Source organism: Sminthopsis crassicaudata, chromosome 3 (genome assembly GCF_048593235.1).
Source record: "Sminthopsis crassicaudata isolate SCR6 chromosome 3, ASM4859323v1, whole genome shotgun sequence".
NCBI classification, from domain to species: Eukaryota; Metazoa; Chordata; class Mammalia; order Dasyuromorphia; family Dasyuridae; genus Sminthopsis; species Sminthopsis crassicaudata.
Genome location: NC_133619.1, coordinates 266,937,775 through 266,949,739, shown reverse-complemented (window position 1 = coordinate 266,949,739; position 11,965 = coordinate 266,937,775). Strand labels below are relative to the sequence as shown.

Genomic DNA, 11,965 nt, shown 5'->3' with positions numbered 1-11,965 from the left:
AGAATGGAAATATTCTAATGTTTTATTTATACATCTTACCTGAAAACACCAGTTGATAGTTTCTCCATCACATCTTTTAAGATGCGTACCTGAAAGGTTTGTTAAGTTAGCAATTTGCAAATGATGGGCAAAGTATTAGAAGAAACCACTGAACAATTAAAAGATAGAAATGGCCTGTCTTGTCTTTTTAGCTTTGTCCTCAATATTTATTTCTGAAGCTTGAAGCAACTTTAACAATTTTTTTTTTCAATGAAACATTTACTTTTTAAAAATTTCCATCCCTTACACCTAATTGAGGAGAGAAAAAAAACAAAACAAAACCAGTATTAATATGCATAGCTAAGCAAAACAAATTCCAACATTAACCAAGTTCAAAAATCTCTCTGCATATTTGGTTCTTAATTATCAATTATCTTTTGGAATCACAGTTGGTCATTATGGTGATCAGAGTTTTAAAATTTTTCAAAGCCGTTTATTTTTAAAATATTATTACTGTGAAAACTGTTTTCTTTGTTTTGTTTACATCCAAGTACAAGTCATACAAGTCAGGTTTTTCTGAAACCTTTCTTTTAGTAATTTTACATGAGCTTTAAAGTCACATGCCATGGTCTGCTTAATAACTTCCTAATTGAGTATTAAGCTTAAAATTAAGTTAAGCATAAAGTAGATTTTACCCATCAGTTATTGACCTTGATGGATTAATTTTTTGGGGATAGCTCTAAATTGTTTTCTGGAGTGGCTAGACTAATTCATACCTCCACTAATAATGAATATGCCTTTTTTCCATATGCCTTCCAACATTTGTCATTTTCCTTTTTTTTATCAATATAATTAATCTGATAGGTAAGTGATACAACCTCACAATTGCTTTAATTTGTATGCCTGTATTATTAGTGATTGGGAGCATTTTTTTTTTTTCCCTATGGGTATTGATAGTTTAGATTCTTCTCAAAGTCTGTTCACATACTTTTATCATTTATCAATTAGTGTAATGATTCTCAGAATATATATATATATATATATATATGTAGACAGGGAAATAGTGAAATCCCTGAAAAAAAAATTTCAATGGCAAAGTGTTGAGAATTGTGAAATAGCAATGATAGATATTTAGAAAATACGAAATAGGCAAGAATTTACTATTTTAACTTTAGAGTTCAATTTCAAAGCAGTTAATTGAGAGAAAATTTATTCAACAAAGTTCCAATATATTTAATATAGTAAACTGATTTTAAAATGGCACACTAATAAACAGTTGGTAGAATTGTGAAAGCAATTTGTTAACTATATCCTAAAGGTTGGTAAATACTTTGACCTGGTGATCTCACTGTTAGATATATACACAAAAAAAATCAAAGACAAAGGAAAAGGATTTATATTCACAACTATATTTATAGAAGTGCCTTTTGTTTTGGCAAAATGTGTGCTCATCAGTGAGATACAGCTAAATAAATTATGATATAACGATATATGAAATATTAAGAAATGAGAAACATGATGGGTCTGGAGAAACTTTAGAGACTTGTGTGAATTGTTGTAGAGGGAAATGAACATAACTAGGAAAACGACTTCAATGATGTAAAAGAAAGCCAAAACTCTGATCAAAGTAGTGATGAATCATTATTTCAGAAAACTGATAACCTTAATAGGGAGGCTAAAGAATGAAACATACATGGCTAATGTGTTGATTTATTGTAAAGGATACTTTCAATTGCCTGGACATTTAGTTTTGTCACCTTAGCATTACTTTCACTCAACCTTACTCCAAATGTGAAAACAGTTGTTAATACTTAATAGTTGCTATTGCTACTTCCACAATATCTTTCAGATCTGTCCCCCTCTCTTTCTCATATGGATGTCATAAGTCTTCAATACTTTTACCCTGAACTAATGTGTAAGACTAATTGGTCTCGAAGCCTCAAGATTCTTCCCTCTTCAATCCATTCTTCACAATTGTAAAGTGATTTTCCTGAAGTGTATGCCTGACCATGTTACTCTCCTAACTGACTATTAATTCAAATGACTTAATTCTAAAATCAAACAAGTTCCTCTACTTGACATTAAAACCCGTCTTAATCTACAACCTGGTCCATTAACTACATTATCAACTTTACATATCATTCTTCATACCCTAGACTCTAAGACTTCAATCAAACTTAGTCTTCTTGCTATTCCTCACTTCCCAATCAATTTCCCCCTTTTAATTCCAGTGGCTTTTCTTGCTTATTTCCCATTTATCCTATATACAGCTTGCTTTATATATATTTATTTGCATGCTGTCTCTCTCTTATTAGACTGTAAATTCCACGAGGATAGGAACTTTTGCTTCTTTTTGTATCCACAGCCTTTAGCATATGGTAGGCACTTAATAAATATTAGTTGAACTGAATTTAAGATGACACTATATCTGTTTCTCTGCTTGGAATGTACTTTTTCCTTGTCTCCATTTCAAAAAAAACTTTCTTTCAAAATTCTACATGATTACTTTCGTGATCCTTTAGGATAAGATTGCTGAAGTTCTCTCTCTCCCTCATTTTTTCTAGAATTATTTATATTTACTTATTATAAACAATTAATAAATTATTTTCCCCCAACTGAATGAAAGCTCCTTGAGAGCAGGAGCTATTTCATTTTTGTTTCTGGAGCTTAAGTAGATAGCACAGTGCCTGGCACATACAATGCATCTGATAAATGCTTGTTGGTTGATTGTTGAATGTTTGGTCATTCCCAGAATATACTCCATTGATGAAGCACAAGTAGCTAGACTATAGTATTAGGAATGGCATCTGTGCTTTTACAGGGGTATAGGTATTAATATAAAACCCGTTACTTTATCAAAGTCCCCAATGCCTTCAAATATAGAGAATATTGCCACTAATAAGATTCCCTAGAGTTATTTTGAGATAGATAATGATTGACACCAGGTATATAATTTACTTGTGGTTCTGCAGAATACAAAGACTTCAGAGAAGTTTTCCAAGTCACATTAACCTATTTAGTTATGGCGTTAAATCTGTTTCTCCTCTCATACGACTAAAACAGAAGTGGCAGAGGGGATCTGTCCTATAGTGTCTTCTAAGTTATTAGTATTGAATAATTTTAGTAATAGCACATTGCTCATGTTAAAAGATTATAATAAGACTTTTAATCAACTATAAAACCATTTCTTACTTCTTCCTTATGCCAAGAATTATATTTTAGTTTCTGTTTTGTGAAAAGAATTATATGAAACAACATTTTTCTCAAGAGTATTAGTAATAGGAGCAGCTAGGTGGCACAATAGATAGAGTACCAGCCCTGAAGTTAGGAGGACCCGAGTTCAAATTTGGCCTCAGACAATTAATATTCCCAGCTTTGTGACCTGGGTAAATCACTTGACTCTAATTGCCTCAGGGGAAAAAAAGTATTATTAATAGAGTTAATATAATCCTTCTCCTTCTGTGTTTCAATTATCTTCAGAATTATTTAGTGGTTTACCACTAATCTACTGTTAGTGGAACTATGTAGTGATCCAAATATTTTGGAAAGGAATTTGGAATGTTTCTTAATAAGTGTCTGAAATGTCTGCATCTTTGGATCCAGAAATTGGGAATAAAAATCGAGGAGATAAAAGAAAAGGGGAAAAAAAAGCCTACATATTCACAACATATTCAAAGCAACATTTTTCTGAGTAGCAAATGCTACAAAATAGAGGGCCATCAACTGAGGAATGATTTAATAAAGTGTGATGCTTGAATGTAAGAGAATGATTCAATTGTGTTTTAAATAGACAAATATGAAAAATTAAGAGAAGCATGAGAATACTGATGTGAACTAATGCAGTAAAGAAAGCATAAACAGGAAAATAATATACATAATTACTACAAAAACATAAATGGAATAAACAAAAGAATTAAATCAAACATTATAATTAGTATGACCAAGCTGGGCTCTTTGACAAGGATGGCAAATATGGGTGTGGAACACTGCATATACTGTTGCCTATAATACATATTCAACATATACAGCTGAGATGTTGGTTAATTTTGTTGAACTGTTTTGTTTTTTTTTAAACAATATAAATATAATAATATAAATAAATAAATGTTTGATAGGGAAGCATAGACAGTCAAAAATAAAGGAGATGAAAAAAACAAAGCTATCAATAAAAATTTAATGATTAAAATTCATTAGCATTTTACAATCTACTTCATTATAAAAATAAGGAAGCTATTCCTTTGTTTCTTTTTCTTTTTTCTTTTTTTGCTGTGGCAGTTGGGGTTAAGTGACTTGCCCAGGGTTACACAGCTAGGAAATGTTAAGTGTTTGAGATCACATTTGAATTTAGGTCCTTCTGATTTTAGGATTGGTGCTCTATCCTTTTTGCCACCTAGCTTGCCCCAGCTATTCCTTTATTTCAACCAATCAATAAACATCTTAATAAGGACTACAGGCACTGAAGACACAAAAGCAAAAATTAATTAGCTCTTGACTTCAAGGAAATTATATTCTGTAATGAGAGACAACATATATACATATAATAAATACAAAGTAACTTTTTGAAGAAGCACCAAAACCTAGTCACATCAGGAAAGGTATATGGCAAGTATGTAATTGTGATTTTAACAGCAAAATTTCATCTGATAATTATACTATTACTTAGCTATTTTTCTATTATTGGTCATTTATATCATTGAAAATAGAGGTTTTGAAGAATTGAAAAGATGAACTCAACAACAGCTAAATTTTTAATCAAAGTTTTATTTTCTGAACACAGTGAAGATATTTTTAAAATTTCATTTTACAAAACCTTTAAAGGTTGATTTTCTTTAGTTAACTGTTCTAAGTTTCTATATAAATATTTAAAAATTAACTTTAATGTTTTAAAAATGTGGAATCAGCATTTCACTGCCTTTTTCATATTTCAAGGATATATAATTGCATTGGTTTCACTGATTTCATTTTTTTTCCACAAACTCCATTTCAAACTTCCCTATCTCTGTCAAGCTATCATTTTTCCAGTTACCCAGATTCCTTCACACTCCACTATCCTTTACCTCACACATAACTAGTAAGTTACACCAAGACTAATTAATTCTGTTATATGCCCTTCCCCTTTCATTCATGGGGCAATCATTCTAGTTCTGGCCTTCACTTCCTACCTGGATATTGTAATAGTTTCCTAATTGGTTTTCTTATCACAAGCTTTTTCCTTTTCTAGTCCATTTTTCACCCAGTTGTCAAAGAGATATTCTTAAATTCAATTGTGTGACCAAGTCATTGTTCCTGCTCTATGAATTCTAGTGGTTCCCTATTCCTTTATGTTCTAATACAAATTCCTGTGGATGGCATTCAAGGGCCTTCAAAGCCTATAAAGAAGTTACCTCTGTAGATTTACTCTACTTTATCCTATCTTTCATTTTATCTTTGGTGCACCCAAACTGTCCTTCTTGTCTTTCACCCAACATGACATTTTATTCCCCATTTCCTTGCCTATACACAAGCTGTCCCCCAGGTCTGAAATGTAAAACCTCCTCCCCTTCTGTTCCTTAAGAGTCCCTAGTTTTCTTCAAAATTCAGTTCAAATGTTACCTCTGTGTGAGGCCTTTCCTGACATGTCTTCCTTTAACTGCTATTGCTGGACCACATTCCCTAATTTTGTATATATTTATGTATATACATGTTGTACCCCACTATGGAAATAAAGGGTTCCTGAGAACAGAACAACATTATTAACAGACAATGGTCCCCAGTGACTTTTATATATTTATAAATGTTGAATGAAAGTGAAATTGCTGCTGTAAATGGACAATATAGAAAGATTACAACCTAATCTAGTTATAATATGCAAATGACAGCCTAGGTTGAGGTAAAATTACATGTGATAGGCCTATACTGTTAAGAATATAAGTTTTCCTTTCACAATACAGTTTTTCCAAAAGATTTTAAGTTGAAATCTCAATTCACTAAAAAAGGATATAAAGATACCTTCCTTGTTGCACATTTGACAAATTCCAAACTTCATCATTGAGAAAAGAAACTGTGGCTCCCTTAAGGAAAAGGCAGTGGCTGTCTGGAGGATCCAACTTCAATAAAATATACAAATATTAATTGAATCATTTTGCATTACTGATTAATTTTGTGATCAGTTATATTCAAAAAGTTAAATTTGCATGTTTTTTTAAGTTTTATTTGTGACAGTTAAAAAACAATTTCCTAGTCAAAAGGAATTGGTATGTACCTTTTGATAACAGATTATACAAGAGAAAACACACACACACACACACACACACACACACACACACATATTCCACCCCCCCCAATAACATTAAACCCAAGAATATAAAATAATTTGCAATTTCCTACATTAAAAGCAGCTAGATGGCTCTATGTATAGAGCACTGGTTTTGGTTAGGAAGACTTGAGTTAAAAATCTGACCTCAGACATTAACTATATGACCTTACTAACTATGTGATCCTATTCTCAAGTCACTCAATTTTTGTTTCCCTTAATTTACTTAAGAAGGAAATGGCAAACCACCTCAGTATCTTTAGCAAGCATTAAATACTACTGAAAAACAACATTGGAATGCCATAAATATTACAAAAAAGTTGCTAGCTCTCCAATGACAAAATTTTATTATGGGAACAGTTTCAAAGATCAACTTACTCAGTGTGAAACACTACTATAGGCATGAATAAAAACATGTCAATTGTATCACTCCTATAATAAATATTCTATTTCAGTTATATTCCTTTAAAATAACATGTTTGTAAAAAAGGGAAAAGGACTCACATGTGCAAAAATGTGTGTAGCAGTGCTTTTTGTAATGGCAAGAAACTGAGTGGATGCCCATCAGTTTAATAAATTATTATATCTGAATGTTATAGAATATTACTGTTCTATAAACAATGATAAGTAGGATGACTTCAGAAAGGCCTGAAGAAACTGACATGAACTGATGCCAAGTGAAATGAGTAGAATGGAAACAGCAATAATTGATGATCAACTATGATGGAAATAGCTCTCTTAAATAATGAGGTGATTCAGGCCAAATCCAATAGGCTTGTGATAGAGAGTCATCTGCATCTAGAAAGAGAGGGGACTGTGAGGACTGAATGTGAATCACAACATATTATTTTTCACTTTGTTTTTGTTTGCTTGCTTGTTTTTTCTCATTTTTTTCCCTTTTTGATTGGATTTTTCTTGTGCTGCATGATAAATGTGGAAATATGTATAGAAGAATTGTACATGTTTAACCTACAATGGATTACTTGCTATTTAGAGGAGGGGAAAATTTGGAACAAAAGGTTTTCCAAGGGTGAATGTTGAAAACTATCTTGTATATATTTTGAAAAATAAAAAGCTATTATTATAAAAAAACAAAATAACATATTAGTAACCCATATATACCCAAGATATTTGTGTATACATAAAAAAGTCTCATTAATTTTATTTGCATTAGGAATTGGAGTCAAGATAAAAGTTATTTTTGTATTGCATAAAAATTAAGTTAATTAGATTTGACAGTATAAATAAGGTTTCCTGGAGAAAATGTCTAAATTACTTAGGAGAATAAACTATTTTTTAAAAACTTCAATTCCTTCAGATGTCAAAATTTCCAAATCACTGATAAGCTAATTATAAGTCATTCTTATCCAAGTAGTTTACAATTTTTATTAGCCTACATAACATTTTGTTTAGTCTTGGGTACCAAATATAGTCAAAAATGATAAAACTACATTTCTTTTAAAAATATTCTAGAATTTAGACTTTTTAAAAAAGAAAACAAAACATATTTATTAAGACCTTTCAATTAACATGAATTTCTCAGGATATTGTTCTATACTAATTAAAATCCCCTTAATAAAGGTTTTCTAAGAGTTTGTGATATTTACTACCTGAAGATTTTCTTCTGTGGTTATCCAATGGCCTCCAACACCAAGAAGTGTGATGATATCATGCTTGTGTGGTAGTAATTGTAAATTTAAAGCAGGCTCATCATTTTTACTATACAATCTCACTTAATAGAGAATAGGAAAAGAAAAAAGTTATTTAATATTTACTTGAATATAATCTTGTTTCTCAAAAATTTGATTTAATCCTTTTATCCTTTCACTTGTTTTAAAAACACAAGAATAATGAAAATTTTCAGTTCAGAAAAACAAAGACAAAATACACTTTGTGTTCTGAAACTTTAAAACTAAATTTTCAGTATAAAAACTGGGCATTAAAATTATAAACTGAATAATTCTATGTATAAATGAACTTACATGTAAAATTTATATGCATTTGAAAAGTAAACCAAGTATAATGGCATACAATTTACAGTAGCAATTTAACCATAAAGCTAACATGACAGATGGCCTTTAAAGTTTAGTTAAAAAAAGAAAGGTTGTAGTTTTAAAAATTAAAAAAAATATTTTAAAAATAAAAATATTTAATAAAATAAAAAAAATTTAAAAGTAAATATTTTAAATTTATAATTTAAGTATCATTTAAAATATTAAAGAATATATTTTTTAAACTATACAAAATTTCAAAATATTCTATTATAGCAGTGGGTGTAAAATTCAAATAGAAACATAGTTACTAAGTTGTATATAAGAATTGTGGACCATATGTTGATGTTTAAAATATAATAGCATCTGTTGTATTTCTATTCATTTTGTTCAATATTTCCCAATTTTAATCTGCTTTGGTGTGTGCTTGAAACTACAGATCTTTACTAGCAATCACACTAACATGGATCTTAGACTTTAAAGGAATCCAGAAGTTTTAATCCTATTATCTTTTCTGAAATGGTCATTTAAGTTTATAAATAAGTGGATTTTTTTCCATTAACTTGATTAGGGAAAAATATATACCTATACTTCAACTTTTAAAAATATTTGGAGTTATGGTTTTTGTAAAAGGTAGCAAATATTAACAAAATTGAAAATCATTTTCCCAAGTATTAAAATCATTGTCTTCATTATTTGATGATACTAAAACTTTTTAAGTGATGGGTAAAAATACAAAAAATGCTCAACTAGCTGTTCTTTACACAAAATACAGTAATTAAGGTTATTTTTGCATAACACCAACTACTTAAATACCTACATGAAAGTGATTGCCCAGTAAATATTTTCTGAATAAATGACTGCTTTTTAAATCCAATTACGTGAAAAAGAAACAAATAATCCTTGAGTCAAGCACATACATACTCTCCTTTTAGAAAATTCACAGAAATGTAAATTATATTTTTGTTTAGCACTGGCAATATATGCTTAATATACATTTGCTGAATTCCTGTCATTCTGAACTCACGCAAGTTCATATTCTTTCCTTTATGAACTTCTAGCTAATTTCTAATGACCAGCACTAGATCAGAGAGTATTTCTTTTTTCTTTTAAATAATTTTTATTTACCAGAATATATGCATGGGTAATTTTACAGCATTGACAATTGCCAAACCTTTTGTTCTAATTTTTCCCCTCTTTCTCGGCCTTCCCCCCTCCCCCCAAATGTCAGGTTGACCAATACAGGTTAAATATGTTAAAGTATAAATTAAATACAATATATGTATATATATGTCCAAACAGTTGTTTTGCTGTACAAAAAGAAGCAGACTTTGAAATAGTGTACAATTAGCCTGTGAAAGAAATCAAAAATGCAAGTGGACAAAATTAGAGGGATTGGGAATTCTATGTAGTGGTTCATAGTCATATCCCAGAGTTCTTTTGCTGGGTATAGCTGGTTCAGTTCATTACTGCTCTATTGGAATTGATTTGGTTCATCTCATTGTTGAAGATGGCCACATCCATCAGAATTGACCATCATATAGTATTGTTGTTGAAGTATATTATGATCTCTTGGTCCTGCTCATTTCACTCAGCATCAGTTCATGTAAGTCTCAGAGAGTATTTCTTGATGCTAATAAATGTACCCAAGAAATGGGGGCAAATACATTCCCTTGCAGCCTATTATGGAAGGGGTGGGAAGAAAAGTACTTTCTTGGAATTATCAAGTGTCTGATATTACAGTGATACAGCCTAACTAATAACTTGGGCTAATGTCCATAAATCTGGGATAACTTTTACTAAGTTTATTATGATCCTGTTTATAGTTTTCTTTCTTTTTTTTTTTTTTTTCCCCCTGAGGCTGGGGTTAAGTGACTTGCCCAGGGTCACACAGCTAGGAAGTGTTAAGTGTCTGAGATCACATTTGAATTCGGGTCCTCCTGAATTCAGGGCTGGTGCTCTATCTACTGCGCCACCTAGCTGCCCCTTATAGTTTTCTTGTAAAGAATCTTTTATTAGCTTCCTGAGAAATATTAGTTTATTTAAATATAAATTCCATAGTAGTTATCCTTTGAAATAAGAAAAATATGTAATTCATAATTATTTATGAGATTTAAGTTTCTCTAACATATACAAATGAAAGAAGTGTGTGCTAGAGCCAGGTTAAACTGGCTCTCAAGAGCCAATTGTTCAGTTTTCAGTGTGAGCATTAATAATATTTGCAGCATTTTCTGATTTCTATAAGGACTTTATTTGTTGTTTTGCTGATAATCTAGACTTATTAAAGTGATGGAGAAATGTTAATAATTTAGATTAATCATAAAAGTTGTGTTATGTATATAAATTTTTCTCCCCAGAGAGCCAGTTGTCAAACATTTACCAGAAGATCCAATGGTAGGGGGCAGCTAGGTGGCGCAGTGGATAGAGCCACTAGCCTTGAATTCAGGAGGACCCAAGTTCGAATCTGGTCTCAGACACTTAACACTTCCTAGCTGTGTGACCCTGGGCAAGTCACTTAACCCCAGCCTCAGGGGGGGAAAAAAAAAAAAAAAAAAAAAGAAGATCCAATGGTAACAAAGGAGACTTCAGTTTAAACAAATGAGTTCTTTAAATTGATAAAAGTATAAGGAATGATCCCAATTAATTCATTACTTCTTGTTCTTGTACATTATCCTAAGAGCCCACATTTGATCACATAGATTATTTTTAAAAAGGGACATCTATTCCAATTTTTCTTGTATAACAAGATAACTGTATAAATATGTATACATATATTTGATTAAACATATACTTAACATATTTAACATGTATTGAACTACCTGCCATCTAGGGGAGTAGGTGGGAGGAAGGAGGGGAAAAGTTAGAACAGAAGGTTTTGCAAGAGTCAAAGCTGAAAAATTACCCATGCATATATCTTGTAAATAAAAAGCTCCAATTAAAAAAAAAAAAAAAAAAAAAAAGGGATATCGATGAAATTCAACCAACTAAAGAATTACAAGTGGTATTTATTTAGTATGTTTTTTTTTCAGTGATTACAAACCTCCAGCATCTAGGATAATATCTACTCCTATGCCTCCTGTTTCTTCCAAACAGCTTTCAGTAAAATCATCTTTTCCATTGGATACATCTATCACTCGAACTATGAAAGACAGAAAATTATAGAGTTTACACAACATTCTTAATCAAAACATACTCACCAAGGACTGGAGTTGGAAGACTATAAAAAAAACAAATAAAAATTCTGTCCTTCAAAATGTATTAAATGACTGATAAATTAAAAAAAGAAAAATACAAACCAAAACTATAACTTTAATACAATACAATTTTAAGGAACAAGTTCAAGAGGGAAATAGAAAATTTGACAGAATAAATTCAGAAAATATAGACATTAATAAGGACCAAGTCCTATCTGGTACATACTGGACATAAATTATTTAAAACGAAGGACTTACAATCAATCTACAAATTCAAACTATACAAATATTTAATTCAAAAGAATCACATGATCCATATTAAAGATAGCTATGAAATTTCAATTCTGGCTTCAGATCACACTTTGTTTAAGTATAATAGATATTTTTTACCCTTAATAAAAACAAACAGATTTAGGTCACATAGTACTTACCTACCAAGGGTTGTTTTATTCCTTCTCAAACATAGGCATCCCCCAAAATGAGGATATGGAAAAAGAATATGATTATTT

At 30.7% G+C, this 11,965-nt stretch overlaps 1 protein-coding gene across 8 annotated transcripts in view; it reads right to left on the bottom strand.

Annotated features, from left to right (window-relative positions):
- Positions 1 to 11,965, bottom strand: part of CRYZL1 (crystallin zeta like 1) — a 60,999-nt gene that overhangs the window by 800 nt on the left and 48,234 nt on the right. Inside the window, exons 9-13 of one of the 8 annotated variants that reach the window (XM_074300720.1) lie at positions 11,888 to 11,908; positions 11,303 to 11,401; positions 7,882 to 8,003; positions 5,960 to 6,065; positions 40 to 89 (exon numbers count right to left, since the gene is read on the bottom strand). In XM_074300720.1, the coding sequence (XP_074156821.1) occupies positions 40 to 89; positions 5,960 to 6,065; positions 7,882 to 8,003; positions 11,303 to 11,401; positions 11,888 to 11,908 (398 nt within the window). Of the gene's footprint in view, positions 1 to 39; positions 289 to 5,946; positions 6,066 to 7,881; positions 8,004 to 11,302; positions 11,402 to 11,887; positions 11,909 to 11,965 lie in introns of those variants that run through there. The other 7 variants (XM_074300718.1, XM_074300722.1, XM_074300721.1 and 4 more) reach the window with 7 other exon arrangements.